The sequence below is a fragment of the Microcebus murinus genome, chromosome 11, assembly GCF_040939455.1.
Source record: "Microcebus murinus isolate Inina chromosome 11, M.murinus_Inina_mat1.0, whole genome shotgun sequence".
In the NCBI taxonomy this organism is placed as follows: Eukaryota; Metazoa; Chordata; class Mammalia; order Primates; family Cheirogaleidae; genus Microcebus; species Microcebus murinus.
The window spans coordinates 58626411-58648976 of NC_134114.1; the positions used below are offsets into that span (position 1 = coordinate 58626411).

Below are 22566 nucleotides of genomic sequence, written 5' to 3' on the forward strand. Positions count from 1 at the left end.
ATTCTATGACTTAGAATTATATTAGAATTAAAAAAAAATAAAGTTCTATGTTTTTTATGCTTTTAGAGTTAAGAAGAGCTGCTTAAGGAAGCAAGAAAGCTGCTGGGAATAAACTCTCTAAAGTCATTTATATATAAAAAATTCTGTTGGGAACCATTTAGCCCATGAGCCTTGTTAAACTATCTTTGGGAATTTACATTTTGCAGACTTTTGTCTCATGATAACGACTATTCAGTGTCACTATTCAGTGTCACTATTCAGTGTAGAGAAGAAAGAAGAGTAGAATTAGAGTGTTGGAATGCTATAGATTATGGGATTAAAAAAAAAAAAAACCTAGGAAATGAGAAGGAAACCAGTATCCTAGTCTCGAGTGACCTACTGACCTCAGCTTCTTCATTTGCTTATGAGCTTAATAAAGTCTTTCTGTACCTGAGAAGTACGATATTGCTGCAATGAGATTCTGGACTTGCATGCACATTTATCATATTAATAGAACTATGGGAAAGCAGCTATCCCTCATGCTTTTTTGTATTCACATCTAATTGTTTGGTTTACATTGTGTCTAAGCCAAAGGTTCTGGGCAAGTGTTTGGGCACCTGGATTTTAAAATAGTGGTGGAGCCTCCGGACGCTGCCTCCTTCACCGTGGTCTTGCTAGCACCTTCGCGCCAGGAGAAGGCTGCCTGGATGAGCGACATCAGTCAGGTAAGCAAGTGGCTTTGCCAATTTTTTTAAAAATTTCACAACATAAACGTTTAGAGAGGATTTTTCACGTTCTTTTATTTTTATTAAAAAATTACATCCAGGTTGTTGAACCTGCCATCACCATTCTGTATCTCAATAGGCTATGATTGCTTTTTTGTTGTTGGTTTGTTTTTCTTTTTAAGATTAACATTTAGTTGAAATTGTAGTAGTTGCATTTTAGTTCCTGGGCATTTTGCACCAGCTGCCAATGTAATCACTTGTGTTGAGCAGTATAGAAATTGCCCTGTTAGTAATAAATTTTCCAATGATTTCACTAGATGCTTTATGTGTTTGTTTCTGAAGTAGGAAAGTGGTGAGAGATACAAAAACAGCTAACAAGGGCTATAGTGAGAAATCAAGAATTAAAGACTCAAAAGAGACACTATCTGTACTATGAAATCTGAAAATGAGCTCCTGTATTTCATATAGGAAAAATTAGGGAACAGAATTGCTTATCTTTCCTTTCTCAGCAATGCTCAGTTAGGGAATTGGTGCATTTGTTCAGGAAATAATATGATTTAGAAATATGTCAAAACTAGTCACGACTGGACTAGAGCATTCCTAAATTCAAGTGCCATGTGAATTTTGGATCCATTTGCTAACACAGGGGAAAAGTGATGCTGTGTAAGGAAATATTAAAAGAAGGCTTGATAATTATTTTCAAAGTTGTTAAGGAAAATTGAGGCAAATGGAAAAGGCATATATCATAGATTTCATTGCCTTCTTTTTTCTGAAGAGCTTATAGTAATTTACATATAAGACTTAGGTGGAAACATGAACTGTATCATAGTTCTTTAGACACTTAAATTTTTTTTTAAGCAACTGAAAACCAAAGAGAAATAGAGAATGAATGACAATAATAATTATTTTTATTTGCCAAAGACGTTTTAAAGACTCGATTTCATTTGGCCCTCGAAATAATATTCTGAAGGTAAACAGAGAGAAATATTATTAGTCCCATTTCACAGGTGAGAAGCTTGAGATTTGGAAAGCTAAGCATTTATCAAGTTACCTAACTGCGTTGAGTAAGGACTCAAATGTAATAATCCAGGTCTTTTTTTTTTTTTTTAGTACTCTAAACATCCTCTATAAGAGTGCCTTATGCTGAATTTTTACATATATACCAGGACTGCTTTGATGGTGAATAAATAGCTAGAAGAGAAGCCACTTCATTTCTGGCTGACAAAGAAATGAAAATATGGGACCTTCCATATTTGCATACTTGCCTCCTTGGGGTGATTTATTAATACTTTCATTAGCTCTGTGCTATATCAATTAATACTGCAGTAAGTTTCTATTTGTAATGCACCTCTTAATCTAACAAAACTCTGGATCATTCACTGATTCTACGAACATTTATTGAGGAATCACCATATGCTGCCAGATAGCGTGCAGGTACCAGGGATACAGCAATGGTTCCTGCTTTCAAGAAGACAAGCTGGCTTGTAGGGAGGGAAAGGAAGTAGACTTAATGCAAGACAATTTTATAAGCATTGTGAGCCAAGATAAGTAGGAAGAAAGGGGAATAGGAGTAGACAAAGGTGTTTTTCCAGCTGCTCTACCTTCTACCTTATGATATAACTGGGGCTCCTAAGATACAGAGTTGATAAAAGTTTAAGAGACCTTCCTTAGGGTACCTGCTAAGGCATTGTTAAGAGAGAAAGACTTGGAGTGTGTGAATCATTCTGTGCCTGGTCTTTTAAAGAAAGGTACCCAGCGCTTTGCCTGCCACAAACATCCAAGTGAGTCTTTCTCAGCTTAGACTACACCTTGAGGCGGAAGTATTCAATTTTCTCCTTATTTCCCCAAGCTGCTATGCCTAATATGTGGCTTAGCAAAAAATTGCACTAGATTATATCTGTAGGTGAAGGAAACTAACAGAAGTTTATTTCTTTTTGAGTGATGATGATATCACATGAAATTACTATATTCAATAATAGAACCTTAACATTGTGTGGCTTTGACACTTGTGGTTTCATTCATTCAACAAATATATTTAGGGGGTGTAAACTCACAACTAATGGGCACGGTGAGCATTGTAGAGGGGAAAGGCATTTGTACCCTCATAATATTCTGAAATAAAATAATAATAATAATGAACAAATATATTTATGCAGTGATAGCTATGCCAGGTACTATTCTAGGGATTTAGGGCATATCATGAACAAAAGAGACTACAGCAATGAAAGATTCCTTGACCTTTTATAGCTTATGTCCTAGTGTGGGGAAGACCAAAAATAAACAATAAAGGTAATAAATAAGTACATACTGTTTTATGGTAGGAGGTGATAAGCAGGGTAAGAAGGAGTGGGCTACTGGAGGTAGACATGAGTTGGTAGAGTTTTGAAACGGTGGTGACCTCACTTTGAAGGAGACATTCAAACAAAGCCTGTAGTTGGTGATGGAGATACCATGTGGATCTGTGATGGAGGAAAAGTCAAAAGTCAAAAGACTTTTGCTTCCTTCTGCAGAAGGAAGAGCGATGGCAAAGAAGAGGATGTCACATATTTCAAGGAATACCATGAAAGCCAGTGTAGGAGTGGAGTATGGAAGGGAGAGAATAGAAAAAGAGGAAGGCAAAGAGGTAAAAGGGGCCAGATCAGCGATACCTTTCTAAGCTAATGAAAGGGTTTTGGCTTGTACTCTGAGTCAGATGAAAGTTATTGAAGGATTTACGCAAAGGAATGCCGCCTTCTGACTTAGGTTTGAAAAGGATCCCTTTAGCTGCTATGGTGGCGATAGACTGAGGGCAGAGGGCAAGAGTGGATGCAGGGAGGTGAGTGAACAGCTGTTGCAGTAACCCAGGAGACAGATGTTAAAGCTCTGACTGGCACAGCAGGAGTGGAGTTAGAGATAAGGGTTCTGAGTCTGGATTCATTTTGAAGGTAGAGCCTGCAGGGTTTTGTTATGGATTAGATCTGGGATGCGAGAGAAAAAGAAGAGTCAAGGATGATGGCAGAGTTTTTGGCCTGAGCAACTGGCAGAATGGAGTTGTTATTAACTGAGAAGGAGGAGTCTGCTGGGGAAAGAGATCTGGGTTTCAAAAATCAGAAGTTTACTTTTGGATATGTTGAGTCTGGGAATTCTGTTAGACTTTAGAGTGGAATTGTCAAATAGGCAGTGGGATGTAGAAGTCCGGAGTTTAGGGAGAGGTCTGGGTGGAAGACACTACATTTTTTGGGCAGTATTTAAGGCTGAGCGACTGTTGGGATCCCCAAGGGAGTAAATGTAGATAGAAAGGAGAAGACAGTGATGTGTGGATGGAGAGAGGTGTCAGGGAGAATACGGAAGAGGACCAAAAGGAACCACCAGTGCAGTAGGAGGACAGCCAAGATGGCTTCTTAGAAGTCAAGAGAAGAAAAGCATCAAGGGGAAGGAGTGGTCACATGTCAGGGGCTGCCAAGGGCTGAGTTGGGTAGTGAGCATTCTGGGTGTGAATGGTGGGTGGGAGGGATAGCATGCTCTGCTCTTGACTGAGCCTAGCCTGCTGCCCAGAAGCCTACATCGCAACTGCCTTCATTCTCTACTTAAAGCATTTTCATTTTATGGAAGAAATTACATATACATTCATGGAATTGATCAGTCTCTCAAGTATATCTCTGGATGTATTCATTATTAATAAGATGAGTTTACTGAATGCTTGAAAATGTATTTAATATTTTATTGTATATAGGTTATGGACACAAAATTGGGCAAGAAATATTCCCAACATCCAACATACTAAAATGTTTGAGTATTTCAACAGATAACCTGAGAATTACATGAGAATTTTTTTAAAATGCAGATTCCAGAACCCACATTCCAGAGGCCACTCTAAACCTCCTAGATTTAACAAGCTCCATAGATCAGTTTTGCACAATTAAGAAATCTCTGTTCTGAAGAATGAACTCTTTCTATCTCTAAAGTTTCTGCAATCCTGCCATACAGAAATGATTTTACAGTTTGTCTCTCAGTGTGTGTGTGTATATATATATAATTTTTGCTTTTTAGCTCATTTACTTCTTTCTGTATTCTTACAAGCTTTTCATATTGATTCCTTCTAATAACTATATATAGTTATTAGAAGCTGTATATATATAATATACATATTTTCTACCACATTAATTTATGACTTTCATAGCTTTTCTGAATAATTGAGCACTGAGTATGTGGGCTGTTTTTGAGTTTCAGGATTAATATATCATGTGGTGCTAAACATCTTTGTGCAGTTTTTCCCCCCTTTTAAGGTCCCTTGTTGGTATATATTCCCCAAAAAGTATAAGGCAGGTACAGAGGGCCTGATTGCTTTTCTGACTTCATAATTCCTTGTTTGACAGACTGCTACAATTCCTTCAAGAAATACATAACTCAACATTTCACTACATCATCAACAAGGTATCTACGTACCTTTCTTCTAAGTCTTGCCGATGTTGAGATTTGTCACACTTATCACATTTTCCTATTTAATGGAAAAGTGGTTTTGCCTTCTAGTGGTTTTAATTTATATTTCTGTAATTATCAATGAAATTAACATTTTCCACTATTTCTATTTCTTGTCTCTTTATATCAGATGAACATTAATTCATTGGATCTATACTTATAGGCTAGAGAAAAGGACATTTTATTTCAATTTAAATTATGAATATGTCCTCCACTATTTTGTCTTTTTAATTTCTGTCACTGTTTTTCTAAATCTTAATTTTTTTGTGGCTTAGTTTGAAAGCACCTTCCTAAGCTACTATACTGTGTTACACTAATCACACATGACTCTTATTTAAAATAATAAAGTGATTCCTGAGCATTGATACAATCCCAGTTTTACATAGGAACTCTGTAGAAAATTTAAGACTTTTAACTTTGCCAGGTCTTTCTCTCTGAAGCCGTAATTTTTTAAAAAAGAACGATTGCTTGAATGATTAATCACACTTTTAGTTACACCAGTAAGGCCATAATTAACTGTTGGCGCCTCCAACAAAATGTGCAAGTGGCTAATGGTCTCGACCAATAATTCTTCTCCTTTTTCATCTATTTATAGGGAAAGATTTGAGGCTGAAGATTTGACCATTCATTTCAATAAAGTGCATTCATTTGTGCATGTCTTATTGTCCTACATAATGGTTTATTAAGCAGATTCACTATAATTATGGGTATTAACTAACATGTAGAATTAAAATTCACCTCTGAACCTTTGGTTTGGACAGATGTGCCAAACACAGACCTATGCAGACAGATTTGCTGCATACTGGACATGTTAAAATGTACTAAGAATAGCTTCTCTAGAATCAATAGGGAATTTTCTACTCTAACATAAAAAGGTGAATTAAAAGAAAAATTAAATCTAACCTTTCTTCCCACTCCTACTTCCCACTACTTAGAAGTATTGAGAAGGTAAAAAAAAATATATGGTGACACAGTAGACCACTGACCTACGAACAAGTACTGCCTTAAGCAAGACCTTTGAAAACCCATGCTGGAGAAGTCATTCTCAATACTGTCCGGGGACCAGCTACATCAAAATCACCTGGAGCTTCTGTGAACATACACATTCCCAGACCCCACCCCAGTCATTATAAGCTAAATTAGACTACCTGTCATCTAGGAATCTGCTTTCATTATTATCCTATTAATTTCAAAGTTTGCTGTAATTTACATAAATTGAATATGATGTAAAGATACCTGACACCCTGCTTATTTTAATATATTTCTTTGTAACTGAGTGAACTCTATTCATTTCTCCAGGGCTCCATGACTCCATCTCAACAACCAAGGTGTATGCTTATATAATCATAAATATATACCACACCTTCTGCTATAAGTATATTCATACGCAATTTGTATATGCGAGTGTGTCTATATGATGTACACAGAACTCTTTCATCAGTGCAGCATTACTCAAGGGCCCAGAGGGAAGTGAGATAAAAGCAGAATTCCTAATTGAAATGGAGTTGGTGGACCCAGAGTCCCCAGGAGTCCTCCTGCTTATTCACACCCAAGTTGTCCCTGAAGCCTGGCTGGGGATGAAGAGCGCATTTTGAAAACCACTCCTCTAACATAACTGTATCATAATATCAATCAATCTATCTCTCCATCAATCCTATGGATGGATTAAAGATCGTGTACCAGTTATCCGAGACCTTTTTGTATAGCTATAAAATACAACTTTTCATTATATGGTCTTTTGAGCTATGGTTCAGATTGCATTATATTTTTATTCTCCTGAGACTTCAGTGTAAGTATAAATTTCTTTTTCTTTCTTTTTTTTTTTTTTTTTGAGACAATCTCACTGTTGCCTGGGCTAGAGTACCGTGGCATCAGTCTAGCTTACAGCAACCTCAAACTCCTAAATTCAAGTGATCCTTCTGCCTCAGCCTCCTGAGTAGCTGGCACTACAGGCATGCGCCACCATGCCCGGCTAATTTTTTCTATGTATATTAGTTGTCTAGCCAATTTCTTTCTATTTTTAGTAGAGACAGGGGTCTCACTCTTGCTCAGGCTAGTTTTAAACTCCTGACCTTGAGCGATCCTCCCACCTCAGCCTTCCAGAGTACTAGGATTACAGCCGTGAGCCACCACGCCCAGCCAAAATTTCTTTTTCTTTCTAATAATTTTAATACTCCACACAGTGAATCATAAAGATTTATGATTGAGACTTGACACTGGATAATGAGATGTGCTAAAATGGTCTCATAAATCTCTTCTTTTGGATGTAAAACATTTATCCTAAGTTCCAATTCTGGCAATGTGTAGGACTGAGATGACTTAGGTCCCCTCTAGCTACAAAACCAGAAATTTTTAACAAGAAGAACCAGCAAAAACAAAAATTAATACATAGGTGATATTTAAAGATGGAAAGGGAAATCTCTAGTTGCCAGAAACAACAAGAGAACTTAAAGCCAGAGCAGAAAGCTTGTAAGCTGAAGACCTACAGACTTGGGAATGATTTTAGATTATGTGTTGGTCCCAAGTCCTAGGAGTATTAACATATTAAGGAGGGGAGAGGTAGCCTTGGGCCCATTAAAGTAATTGAGATCCCTATTTAAAGCCTGAACACTGGAAGGTTGTTCCCTCTGTGAAATAAGAACTTAAGAAACCCTAGCTATTACCCCAAGGAAAGAAATAAGGAAATTTTCCTTTGTCTTGGGTTCTGAATTTTTAAAAATCTCCTTTTGAAAAAATGAGTGTGTCTCTGGTCTACAGATTTGAAATTCAGATTTATAATATCCACATAGTGTGAAAATTCCAAGCTGAGAAATTATTAGAAAAGTAACTTTTAATTGTTGAAATCCCAAACATGCTTGTAGATGCAAACACAAAGTGAGGAACATTAGCAACATTTCTACAATCCAGGGCTCATGACATGTGCTCAAATAAAAAGTTACAAATTTTATGAGTAAATTACCTATTTTATGAGTAAATTACCTATCATGAACAAGACTCAGCAGACGGAACTGTAGAATTAGCACTGCAAGAACTTTAGATAATAAGGTGATAACTTGGAAAAGATGTAAAATAAGAATGTTTAAAATATAACAAAACTGTGAAAGGAAGGAAGGAGGGAAGGAGGGAGGGAAGGAAGGAAGGAAGGAAGGAAGGAAGGAAGGAAGGAAGGAAGGAAGGAAGGAAGGAAGGAAGGAAGGAAATCAGAAGGCAGGAATAGATTACTATGTAAAAAGGAACAGGCTGATGTCAAAGAACCAAATAGAAAATCTAAAGCAGGAAACTATAGACATCAAAATTACAAATTCATTGGAAATTCATTAAAGACAGTGGATCAACCACAGCTGATGAGAAGATTAAGAACCAGATAATATATCTATGAGGAAATTACCTAGGATACAGCAAAGACTGATAAAGAGATGGCAAATATGAAAAACAGATTCAGACATAGAAAATAGAGTTAGAAGGTCCAACATACATTGAATGTAAATTCCAGGGGTGGAGGGGGGGAAATTTGAGAGAATAGAAAAGATGCAACCTTCAAAGAGAAAATGAGTAGAAATTTTCAAAATGGCTGAAAGACACGAGTGCTCATACTGAAGAAGCATACTGAATTCTAAGGGGAATCTACTCAATAAAAACCTCATCTAGGCACATTGAGGTGAAACTGTGGAAGATAAAACACAAAAAGAAAAGTCTAAAAAGGTAGAAAGATTACCTATGAAAATTTAAAAGATAGAACAGTAAAAACTTTTCTACAAGGAGAAATATGTAAGAACAGTCACTGTATCTTTGTAATAGCAGAAAAATGAAGACCTCTTAAATGCACATATAGAAGAGATTGCCTAGATAAAGTGTATTATGTATGTTTATATCTTAGGATAGATACCAGTTAAAATGAATGAATGAACATTACATATAGACATGAACAAATCTTAAAAGCAACATGGGGTGAGAAAATTACAAACATCTGTGTAAATTTTAAAAATGCAAATAATGTTGAATTAATATATTACAATGGGCAGATACATACAAATATAGTAAAATAAGAAAAAAGGAATGAAGGAAGGACAAGTGGATACTCATTGCATCAGGACAGTGGTTACTCCAGGGTGGAAGGAGCCTACTGCAATGGAAAAAGAGTGGGCTTTATCCATGTGTGCAGTGCTTTTTATCCTTAAAAGAAAAAGGATGATCTATAGCAAATATGGCAGAGCATTAATATTAGGTCTAGGTAGCTGGTATATGGATGGCTCATTCTTTTCTGTATATTTGAAGTATTTCATAATAAAAAATAAAAACACTAAAGTCAAAAAATAAAAGCCTATATTTACCCTCTTTCTGCCTATAGCTCTTGAATTCCAAATTATGAATCCCTATATTCATGAAAGGAGAGAGGTGAGGAAAAACTTGAAGACCTTTGGCCTTCTATTTGTTAGATGAATAGTGATTTATTTAACCACTTCGGGATGGCACTCACCGGCCGTGAAACCTTGCCCGTAGCCGGCACCCACTGTCCGCACGGTAGTGTGTGCTGTGCATTGACGACGAATCCGTTTTGCTCTTGTGTGATGAGGAAAGCTTGAAAGCACTGAAAGCTTGTTTCGCTTTACAGGCAGCTTTACTTGTAATGTAAATCAGAATAGGTAACATATACATATATGTTCTCATTACTGTTATTTTTAAATGTTCACAATTTTATTTTGATAAATGAAAAATTAGAAAAGTCATATCACGGCTGTCGGCTAAAGTCGCTGTGCGCGTTCATCTGTGGCTATCGACTATAGTCCATGCTGGTACCAAAGTTGTTAAAAAATAAATTGCTTAATAGTATTAAAATTATTAATCCTTCATTTAAAAATCTTTTTTGTGATAGTTATTTTTTTGGCATGTTATTTTCTCATTCCAATTCTTTTTATATAATTACATGTGTTTTTAAAAATTAAATATTATTTTTGCCAAAGAAGTACTCTAATGTGTATTCATATCAGGGAAAAAACAGATTTATTTTCTATTTTCTCTTTCAAATTTCCTGCAGAATTCTGCCTATGCTGTTTATATGTAACACTGTACCCAATCAAAAATATCTCAGTGTGTCTCTTCTGTTTCTCTGCAAAGCCTTCTCAGGTCCTGGGTCACTATACCTTGGATTGGCACAGTAGATGAGGGATGGCAGAGGGGAAAGCACTTGTTTCTTATGGGGGGGCCAGGAGAAAAAGCTCTATTTTGGCTATGTGGAGAGGGCTCATCTCCGAGTCCTTGGCACAGCATGGCTCCTGTTGGGGACTATGAAAGCTGATTGTCTCCCTGGCACCACTTCCTACCCTACAGAGTGCTCCGGGCAAGTGAACTGGGTAGACTGGTCTTGAGACCACCTTCCTTTTGATTCCCTCTTTAAAAAGCAAAAATTTCTTTCCTTCCAGTCTCCAAGGGAAGGGGAATGAGCCAAGTCAGTCCACAGCAAATTGCATCCTAAGATGCCCTGATTGTGGGTATCGCATTGCTTTGACAGGACAGCTCTGCCTTTATTTACCTTCTCTGACTGTTGGCACACATGGTGTGAAATGCTCCTTGAACTCATCTACAATGGTGCATTTGCTGGGTTTCCAGACTTAGTACCAACCTAATTCCTGTATTCCTCAGGGGTTTGGACTAAGTATCCCTCAGAAACAGGAGTTAAATCTCTGCTCTCCCACCTCCTGTCCAGGATGAGGCATCTATGACTCAGGTCTGTGTCTGTAGCCACTTCCAATACCCACCCCACCTTGTCTGGGCTCCACTTGAACAGAGTAGAGTGGTTGTCTCTTTGGAGCTGTGTGGGAGCTCTGGGCTGAGTGTAGGTGGTCTCACCAGGTCATTACCTCACCTCTGTTCTTGACTGTACAGTCATCCTAAGACTGTTTTCTGTATAACGAAGCCGTTTGCTTAGAATATTAAAGGAAATTGAAGGAACAGTGTTCATTATACACAGGTCTCACCAGACACCATCTGTCCCCTCCCACTTCCTATGTTGTTTACCCAAGTGGATTCCTCATTGTGCTTCAGAAACATTGAGAGTGAAAAGAAGCCTAAGGAATGACTGAAAGGCCACTGGGGTGAAGGATCACATACCCTCACTATTCTCTCCCCTTGTGTGCCTCCCTCCCCCCCCCATACAGCCCTTAATCACCCCACCCCTGCCCACCACATAGTATGGCAAGAACAGGAATAAGGTTGATCCATTTTCCCTCTGGGATTAGGAAAGTGAACTTGCCTTATTCATCTTCGAAACCCCTCCACATGTCCTTGCCCTGCTTCCTACCCTCACCCCCCCCCAGCACTCAGCCCAGTGTCTTCATGTGGTAAGTACTTAATCAGCGCAGTTGTAAGACAACCATTGAGGAAAATGCCCAGTGCCATACAACCAATGCATCTTCTTGATGCTCTTGAGAATTCAGAAGACTTATTTGCGTTAGACTCATGGTCATGCAAAAGACATCTGGCCATCCTTTATTAATTTTAAACATATCTGCATCAGAAAATTTAAAAATTGCTTTGTAGCAATGGCATCTTTTATTTTTACCTTTTTTTTTTTCTCTTGGTTTTGATCAGTAACTCATCCATTTTTATCATTTCTTCCTTCAAAATAGATATCCACACCCTTTCCTCTTCATTCCCACAGTCTGCATCAGGGGAGCTATGAATCATTTCATTTATTGACTCAGAATATTGTTCTGCTGATCTGTGATCCCCAAGTCCCGGGCCGCGGATGGGTGCAGGTCAGATTAGAGGAGGCATCTGACTCTCATAGGAGCACGAACCTCGCTGGGAACAGTGCATGCGCGGAATCCAGGTTGCCGGCTTCCCATGAGAATTCAACACCTAGCAGGCGTCCTCAAACTACAGCCCACCAGCCACATGCAGGTGTTTTTGCCTGTTTTTTTTTTTTTACTTCAAAATAAGATATATGCAGTGTGCACAGGAATTTGTTCATAGTTTTCTTTAAACTATAGTCCAGCCCTCCAACTGTCTGAGGGACAGTGAACTGGCCCCCAGTTTAAAAAGTTTGAGGCCCCCTGCCTAAGGGTCTGAGGTGGAGCCAAGGTGGCCAGGTCCCCCCAACCCCCGTTCGTGGAAAAACTGTCTTCCACGAAATCTGTCCCTGGTGTCAAAAAGTTTGGGGACCACTGCTGCTGATCCCTTGGGTCTCCATTTACTCCTCCCTCTTTTCCAGTGAATAGCACTGTAAGGCCAGTTTAGATCTTCTCAACATAAATGAACTGCTTAGAAACCCTCAGTAGCTTCCCATCTGCCTGTAGGATAAAATCCAAACTCAAGACTCCCTTCTGACTCCCTCCTGACTTCAACTGACTTCTTCAATCCCCTCTGTCACTTTCTTCTGCATTAGAGACCCAAGTACCAGCCAGCCCTGTCTCTTCTTTCTTCCTTGTGCTCCCACTTTGAAATGGGGCCCTTGATACATATTTTCATCTGGCCCTGACTGAGAGCTCTCCCGTGGAGGTGGTGTAGCTTTGCTTCAGGCCCAACAGGGTACCCTGCCTGCTGGCAGCTTGACTCTCTGGTGCAAACACTGACTACATAACAGGGCACACAGGGTACTGCGGTTTCAGGATTTGGGGGAGAACACCATTTCCAACTTCCTGCAGCTCGACACTTATACGAAGTAGGATGAGAGAAGCAGCATTTATCTGCTTCTCTTGCCTTGTCTGGCGAGTGGGAAACTCGTGCTGGGAGCCAGACCAGCAGGGCGAGGCTGGACCTCCAGATCACATTCTCAGGGGGCCACTACTGGGTGGGTTGTTTGGAATTGTACTTTCAACCAATATTGAGGGAGTTTATACAAAACAGTTTGGTAAAACTTGTAGGTACTTTAAAGATGTTGTTGAGGACATTGTTCGCTACATTATTCAATATTTTTCTTTTATGAGAACCCATGAGATAATCTTTCTCTCTGGTCTCAGACTAGGATTAATTGAATTTCTACTAAACTGAATTTTGTAACTAACCATGCCCCTCTTTGAGTCAGCTGCTCCATAGCCTGGCTAATTTCGAGACCCACTTAAAGCTTTATCATACTGTTTTCCAATCTTTATCTAAATCCTCTCTGATTTTCTTACTTATTTTGACTTTTGTCTTATTATATGTGTTTTTGTACTCTACGTTGTGTGAACAGGATGGAATATAAATTCACAGATAAGTGCATCTAACCAAATTTATAGTTAGATAGCCGTAATTATTTGTATAAAAACCGTAACTCCAAATTATTTCCAGATGCTATAGTTTAAGGAAATATGTTGAAGGGGAACTTTAAAATAATCCACTTTCTCCCTATAAGTATCTTTTATACTTGGTAGTTGAAATAATGGCATAAGATGTGAGGATAACAACATTTTAGGGAAAAACAGGTATGAAAATGGCTATTCTGATAGATATTAACTACAGAAGACTGAATAGTCAGGATTCCAATGATGTAAAGTTTCTTATATACATATTTATTCTTTTATTAGAACTTCAAATTTAAGGTGGATCCTGAGTTCAGGATCTGTGTGAGGTCACATTGCAATCAGCTTCTCTGAACCATTCAATTGCGGTCACAAAACACTATTTAGTATCCTTGTGACCAGAAGCAATTTTTTGTTTTAAAAAATTGTTTTATTTTTTAAAATTTTGCTATTTTGTTCTAAGGGAATATGTATAATTCAAAATAAATTCTTCTCTAACCCAAAGTAGTTGCAGAGGAAAATTTCAAATTGATAAGGCATAGATTAAAACATGGAGGCAGAGAAAATTAGCAGAATTTTCTGAGTTCTCCTCTTAGAAAAGAGCCAAAGATGATACAGGGCTTTAAGTGTGCCAGAATCTGGAGAAATTACACACCACTCCCTCAGCAAACCAACATGGTATCAATGAAAACTGTTATAGATACCAGTATAATGTGGGAATTTATTGGCAGAAAACACCTGAGAAGCAGCCACAGTGCTTTCTAGTGAGACAGAAGACAAATTCGGTCCAAGGAAGCCACTGTTTCTAATCTAACTACTCCATACCACCCTCTGGTTTCAGAAAATGAATATAGCAGGGGCAATCGTGGTTAGACGGCCTAAACCTCTCAAGTAGTGTTGGAACTGCCAGAGAATTGTGATGAAGTGACATCGTGATCAGAATTCTTGAGAAACATATTCCAGGAGAATATAGGGGTTGTGTCTATCTTCGGGTATTTGTCAGGCATTTGGTTGGTGCACAGTTTTGGTATCCAGGTATTGAATCTGTTCTTCAATGTGTAGTATTTACCTGCTGCTGTGAGTGTGTGAGAAATGAAATTCTTTTTGGCTATAAATAATTCTGGGAATGAACAATCTGCCTAGGTTTTCATGTGGGTTGTAATTGCCTGTTTTTTAATTTCACAGTGTGTGGACAATATACGATGTAATGGTTTAATGACTATAGTGTTTGAAGAGAATTCCAAAGTTACTGTGCCACATATGATTAAGTAAGTGCAATAATCCTTTCCTTTACATTTTAATCAAGCACAAATTGGCAGAGGATATACAATCTTGGAATAAAATGTTGCTTTAATAGGATTCTGCTTCTTATTGAGAATATGTTTCTTGACAGTAAGGCAGTAATTCATGTTATGCCATCATAAATATAATAATAAGACTATCATAATGGTTTTTCAGATTCACAGTTTACTTTATTGAGTCTTAGTGTAGAAAAATCCCGTACTGTCACATATGCCTTCACTCAGGACAAAATCCCATCAAGATGTTCAAGTTCAATATAAAAAATTAAAATAGTGACAGTCAGATGTCAAGGTCAGAGAGAGGGTGGATCAAGATATAGCAGACTCATCTGGCCTTTTCCCAGAGTAAAAAATATTTTTAAAAGCAGTTCTATCTTTAAAAAAAAAGTTACTCAAGACTAAGAAATGTTTGTCTTCCATGCCTTTTTATGTGGCAGTTTTGAAGTCCGAACTATTTATGCTGAGGCAATAAATAACATTAACTTCAGAAGGATGACTTTCCCATTCTAATAGATATTAACTACAGTTAGCATCATCTCAGTGGAACAAGTTTTAAAACTTTTTCAATTATTGTGTCAGGTGAAGGCAAAGTACATAATACTAGTGCCATCATTGCTACAGAAAAACATAAACTATAAAAGAATGATATTTTATATTACTAGTCAAATTTTAAAATATTTTGTGTAGGATCTTTTTAAATTCTAGGGCAAAGATTCCTTTACATTCAATTTTCTAGGTTTTCTATTTAGCATAATTTTTAAAACCAGATTTGGTAAAAAGAAAATATGATGCTAAGATTAAGAATAAATATAGAATATTAAGTCAAAAAGTGAGAATTATGACAATTTTTGAATTCCCATCATTGAACTAGAGTTTTCTTATTAATTTTCTACTATAGGATTCTTACTTTAATATTTCAGAAAATGATATATATGATTTTCATTCTGTTTAAAAGTACTTTCTTGGAGGTTAGACAGCCATGAACGTCCAACTGCTTTGGAATTAGAATGTGTAAGTCAGACAGTATAGCCAAATTATAATCCCCCAGACCCTAGGGCAGCTATATACCCAGTACACATACATTTTGTTGACTTTAAGAGTTAATACTAATGAAAACTTTAGTTTCGTGCCTGACCAATTATTGCTGGCACCTGAATGTATCTTCTGTCCCTCCCCATGGCACTTTTGCCAGGGTCCATGTGCAGTCTCACTTGCATAACCACTGACATGCTGACCAAGGTTTTTCTGCCTTTGGGTACACAGAGGCAACACTTAAATGAGTTGGCATTGCTCTCCTGCTGGAACAACCTGTATCTTGGGCTGTAAGGATTTTCTATTAAAGCCCATATATCTACAACTCATTAGATGTATTCCCGAGGCAGAGTGAACTTTCATATATTTATTCCTTCTATTTTTCCCAGCCTTGTTGAGCCTGGTTGTCCTTAATCAGAGGAAAGAGTATGATTTTACAATCTCTGTTCCTTCTCACGGCCCTATTCTACCGTAAATCTTGCATTCCTGCCTCCCTGTACATCTGTCTCCTTGGCTATATAACATGAAAAAAAAAAATCCCAACATTTTCAGAGTTAAAAGAAAAAAATTATCCTGACATAACTGTGTCTTGTTACTGAAATAACATCACTTTTTAAGCACTCATTTCCTTTTAAAACTTACCAATGATAATAAGTGATTTGGGTTTGATCACTCAAGATTGCTTTTGAAGTGTTTACCAAAAGCAGTTGCTATTATCATAGGAGACTTAGTTAATGCATTTTATTTTTCTTGAGATTCCCTTAGGAAATAAAGTAAGAACCTGTTCAGTGTAGCAAAGGAAAACTAAATAATTTCATATATTTAATGTCTTTACTTAAAATGAAAACGTAATCATGATTTTGAAGGACAGTGGCATAATTAGTTTTATTTTAATTTATTACTGCCTGTGACATACTTTTTCTCCTAGTTTTTTCAATAGCTATAGTAAAAAGATGCAAAACTCAAAAGTACAATTTAAATTCAAAATCGTAAGCCGGGCGCGGTGGCTCACGCCTGTAATCCTAGCACTCTGGGAGGCTGAGGCGGGCGGATTGCTCAAGGTCAGGAGTTCAAAACCAGCCTGAGCGAGACCCCGTCTCTACCATAAAAATAGAAAGAAATTAATTGGCCAACTAATATATATAATATAAAAATCAGCCGGGCATGGTGGCTCGTGCCTGTAGTCCCAGCTACTTGGGAGGCTGAGGCAGGAGGATCACTTGAGCCCAGGAGTTTGAGGTTGCTGTGAGCTAGGCTGATGCCACGGCACTCACTCTAGCCTAGGCAAGAAAGCGAGACTCTGTCTCAAAAAAAAAATAAATAAATAAAAAAATAAATTCAAAATCGTGACACTTAATAGTTGAAAATATTTCTTTAAATGGTGTGTAGGCTGAGGCTTTCTTTCTTTGAATAATATTTGACCTCAACTTTCTTAGAAAATAGACATTTGGGGTATAAAATGGTGGGAGAAAAAGCGATTCTCTCATTCAGCCATTTAGATAGATTTTATAAAAGTTTCTCCAATCTTTTTACAAAAGACAATTAAGAACCAGAAAAGTAAAGTTGGTTGAGGTTCACATAATAAGTAGAAGAAAAAGCCACACTGCTTTCACAGATCTCAAAAGATGCACTTGGGTATTTTGAGATCAGTAATGTTGACTAAAGCTATCAAGCCACTCGTAGTTCTCAGCAGGGGTAAGCTCATTTAAAATGCTCTTTCAGGACTGCAGATGAAGTACTTCTGCCTGCACCAAGCATACTCTGGGCTGGGAAGTTTCCAAGAGCAAGCTAAGACAGCTATTGATTCCTTTTTATCCAAAAAGAAAATAAATATATAATTTAAAATCCCTCGAAGCTCAGAAAGAGCTAATTAAGGGCACTCACAATAGGCCAGCTGATTCTTAGGAAGCAGTTGGCTCACTGAAAGTCACTGACCCTGTAGCATATCCTTTAATCAAATGATAAAATCCAGGGCTTCATTGATCATCTGTTGTGAGATGCTGCAGTGAAGGGGAATGCAGGATCTCGAAGGGGAGGAGAAGGCTACTGGCAATGGCAGTGCACTTGGAGAGGCTGCCAGCGCAATGGCCTCTGGGCGAGCGCTCAGGAGCAGCCAGATGGGAGATTTTACAGAATGATAAAAGAGGTGTATTGCAGGGTAGCAGTGGTGGGCCCTGTTCAGGGGAATATATTTCACCTGTTATGTTTTTGAAAATGAAAACATTTTTAATACTGCAGAATATTGAAAAACATAATGAAAACACAGCATGACACACAATTTATGGATTTAACAGTATTCAGAAAATGTGTAGCCTTAAAACACATTCGTAAGCCAACAAGAATAAAACAAATGAATTAGACATTCAATTCAAGAAGTTAGAAAAAGAATGAGAAACTAAACTGTAGGAAACTATAGGAAGAAAATAAGAGAAGAACAAACATTTAAAAAATATAGAAAAATAGTATCATTGTTAAATCCAAGACCCAGTTCTGGGGGTAAAATGCTTAATCATATAATGTATCAGTCAGTTTAATGAAGAAAAAAGGGCGAAAGCACAAATGTACAAAATTAGAAATGAGAAAAAGAAATAACGATGGATATAGCAGTGCTATCTGTGTCTTTCCTCCCCTGTTGGGGGAGTGTCACCCGTTACGTTTTATACACTTTTGATATTCTGCTTTTTAAGAGCGTAAGCAATCTTCCCCCTCCCCACTGCCTGACCCCAATAGAAGGCTTTGCCTTCATTTTCCTAGTAAAACATAACTGAACTGGAGAGAGAAGGAATCCACACAGTGAAGTGAATTATTATTACCTTCTCCATTATTAATTCAGGCCTACCTAAATTATAATGGCCTACTTGATGTTTTCATAACCCTGCCTTGTCGTACGTTATAGGTCATGTCAACATATATAGTCAGCCCTCTGTCTCCACTGGTTCTGCTTCTGCAGATTCAATCAACTGCAGATTTTGGGGGAAAAAAAAACCCCAAATAGCTATACAACAATGAAAAGTAGTACAAATTTTAAAATGCAATATAACAACTATTTGCATTGTATTCGTTATTTTAAGCAATGTAGAGATGATTTAAAGTGTACGGAAGGGTGTGCATAGGTTATATGCAAGTACTACAGCATTCTATATCAGGAACTTGAGCAAACTGTGGATTTTGATATGGAGGGAGTTCTGGAAGCAATGCCCCAAAGATACGGAGGGATGACTGGAAATTTCTCCATCTTCTATCAAATGCAATGGGAAACCTATACGTGTGTGCATGTGTTTACAAATACCGAAATACTCGGTGGCTGGGGAGGAAGCCTCCTCCTGGTTCTGTCATCGTGTTCCTGCTTTGCACATAGGTCTGATGCCCGTCTTCATAAAGACGACACTGACATTTGCTTCAGCAAAACACTCAACTCCTGCAAAGTGCCCCAGATCCGGTATGCCAGCGTGGAGCGCCTCTTGGAGCGGCTGACAGACTTGCGCTTTCTTAGTATCGATTTCCTCAACACCTTTCTGCACACCTATCGGATTTTCACCACAGCCGCTGTGGTGCTGGGGAAGCTTTCCGACATATACAAGAGGCCTTTCACCTCCATCCCTGTCAGGTAGGCCCAGGATTTTTGCTTGTCGTTAAAGTGCAGTCCTCCTGGTTCCTGAGTCACCATGCAGGTGAGCAGTCTCACTCTGCAAAGCAGCTCCTCGGGTCGTACCAGCTTGCCCTTGAACTTACCATGCCCGGCCAGTAGAAGTGGTAAGCAAAGGTCACAGAGAGTTCCCCAGGGGAGAAGCTGAGAACCCTGAAGTCTCCAAGTGGCCTTTGCTTGCTCTGTGATTATTTGGAATCTAAATCTGTTGCTTTAGGATCTTCCTTCCTTCCTCTCTCCTTCCCTACCTCCTTTCCTTCCTTCCTTTCTTCCTTCCTTCCTAATTGTGCTTTTCAAACTTCAATATGCATAAGAAACAGCTTAAGAGGGGATGTGTCTTTTTAAATTGCCTGCTCTGATCCAGTAGGTCTGGAGTGGAGCCTGAGTTCCGAATGTCTGACAAGCTCCCCAGAGATACCAATGCTGCTGGTCTTTGGACCACAGTTGATTGTAGCAAGGAATTAGATAATTCCCCGAAAATGTCTGTGCTTCTTGGGCAAGTGCATGGTATACATGCAGCATGTAGATTAAGAAAGATCCAGCAAGAGAAGGGCAATGCTATCATAGCCTTTAAATGAAGGGAGCATGTTCTCGAATGACATCTGGGAAATCGTTTCACTTGGCTACAATCTGTTATTAGCTCTTGCTCTTATTTTTAGGTCATTGGAATTATTTTTTGCTACCAGCCAGAACAACAGAGGTGAACATTTGGCGGATGGAAAATCCCCACGTCTATGCCGCAAATTCTCTTCCCCACCGCCGCTGGCCGTGTCCCGAACATCCTCCCCAGTGAGGGCCAGAAAGCTGTCCTTGACTTCTCCCTTGAACTCAAGGATAGGAGCGCTGGACCTGACCACTTCCTCGTCATCTGGCAGTCCCACCACCACCCACAGCCCCGCTGCGTCCCCACCGCCGCACACTGGTAAAGTACCGTTGGATCTTAGCAGAGGCCTCTCTTCTCCAGAGCAAAGCCCGGGATCTGTAGACGAGAATGTAGATAACCCCCGCGTGGATCTGTGTAACAAGCTAAAACGAAGTATTCAAAGAGGTATCGTCCAGCACATTTGCGTGATTGCACCCCACGTTTGCTGGCCGCCTGCTTCCCCACCATTCCTCCTGGAACCCCAGTCCCCTGTCTTTACAACTTTCCTACTGCTAACAGTGGCTAGTTAGAAGAGAAAGTTCCTGTAGTTTCCTCTACCCTTTGGGGAACAGAGGGCAAGTTTGGTTGTCCTTATGCCCCTATAGTAAAATGCTAATGGTAGCCAGTTGTCTATGGAAGATTGGCATATTGGAATGGTATTATTGGGAGGGTCTTGGAATTTGGTCAAGGCTGGTTGGCTAAAGAGCCTAGCATGGTGCTTTGCATGGAGGTAGGTTGTGGGCATCCATGAGCTCAAGCCTCGGAGCTTTCTCCTCCTCCACTGTTTGCCTTAAGCACCTGTGTGTGCTTCCAGCCTTTTTCTGCTGAGGATGGCCCAGCCTGAAAGCACCATGATGGCTTCTTCAGTTTGGTTACGAGGGCAACACTCTGTATTACAACAGAGGTATATAGAGAGAAATCAAATCAGAGACAGTGTTAATTGCTCATGCCACAGTCAAATGGTTTTTTAAAATGTGGATTAGATCATAGGGTTTCCTGCTTAAATTCTCTACTGACTTCCCATTGCACTTAGAATACAGTACATTCTCCTTTTCAAGGCCTTCAGATCTTATAGTACTGGGCTCCTGTCTTCCTCCCTGGCCCCTGGCCCTGCCAGGCTTCCTCATCTGCTAGCAACAGTCACATTGATTTCCTTTTTGTGTCTCAAACACACCTCAGTCATTCCTGCCTCGGGGCTTTTGCACTTGCTCTTCCCTCTGCTTGGACAGCCTTTCCCCATGTAAGCTCCGTGAGACCAGAAACCTTGCCTATCTGTTCACCTCTGTATCCTCAGTGTCTTGGCCAGTGCCTGGCAGATAGTAAATTTTTGTTAAATGAATGAAGTAAAACATGCAGTGAACTAATCGAGGGTCCTCTAGCCCTGCATTCCCCAATCCCCTGGGCAGCGGACCTGGGACCAGTCATGGCCTGTTAGAAACCAAAACAGACTGCACAGCAGGAAGTGAGGGGTGGGTGAGCAAGTGAAGCTTCATCTGTATTTACAGATGAATCACTTGAATCACCGCCTGAGCTCCGCCTCCTGTGAGATCAGTGGCCACATTAGATTCTCAAAGGAACTCAAACCCTACTGTAAACTGCACATGTGAGGGATCTCGGTTGCACGCTCCTTATGAGAATCTAATGTCTGATGATCTGAGGTGGAGCTGAGGCGGTGATGCTAGCGCTGAGGAGCGGCTGCAAATACAGATCATTGTTAGCAGTGAGGTTTGACCGCACAATAAATGTAATGTGCTTGAATCATCCCAAAATTGTCCTCCCCGCCCACCGCCCAGGTCTGTGGAAAAATTGTATTCCGTGAAACCAGTCCCTGGTGCCAAAAAGTTGGGGACCACTGCTCTGGCCCCTCATTTTAGCTTTCTCAGCTTGGTACAATGTAGGGATCTGAGAAGGTGATCCTTGTTGCTTTTAAAATCCAGTTGCTTTTAAAATCTGTAATGAAAACAAAAATGGTTTCCCAGCCAAAATAGCAAAGAGATTTTTTTTGTTAACTGCATAATTGAGTTATTTATTGATAACATAATAAAAATTGGGCAATAAATCAGACAAAGTGTCCAAATTTCAAGGAGGATCATTCAGATGGAAGAATATACCCTGCTTTTCTACCCGGTTGAAGTTCCTGTGTGCTTTCTAGCTCAGATCATTTAAGTAAGCTTCCTGATTGAAGTACTTAATGGAATTTTAACTGGAGTGGTTGTCATCATCAAAAGTAGCAACCTTTTTAACAAGAAATTCTTTAAATTGACAAGTGAGCAACTAAAGAGGAGGAAAGGGGGAAGATAATTAAAAAGTCATTAGAACAGCAAGCTTCAGCAAAATCATGATGGATTCTTCTTGGGGATAATGAGGTAGTGCATGAGCTGACAAGTGCATCTGGGGTTCCATCCAGTGCTTGGGAACCTCCACAGAGGGCATGACTCCTGCACTTCCTAGGCGCAGCAGCCTGGGAAGTACAGGAGTTTTCTGGAATATGGGAAGTTTTTCTCTCTCCTTTATTGGATACATGTAGGTAGGGGAGGAGAAATCTGGAGATAAGTCTGGAGTC

The 22566-nt window shown here is 39.2% G+C and overlaps 1 protein-coding gene across 2 annotated transcripts in view; it reads left to right on the top strand.

Moving 5' to 3' along the window:
* The window catches only part of RASGRF2 (Ras protein specific guanine nucleotide releasing factor 2), a 213431-nt gene that overhangs the window by 102415 nt on the left and 88450 nt on the right, over positions 1–22566 (top strand). The window contains exons 12-15 of one of the 2 annotated variants that reach the window (XM_012766816.2): positions 568–704; positions 14567–14649; positions 19073–19321; positions 20020–20408. In XM_012766816.2, coding sequence (XP_012622270.1) covers positions 568–704; positions 14567–14649; positions 19073–19321; positions 20020–20408 — 858 coding nt within the window. The remainder of the gene's footprint in view (positions 1–567; positions 705–14566; positions 14650–19072; positions 19322–20019; positions 20409–22566) is intronic. The other variant, XM_012766818.2, reaches the window with a different exon arrangement.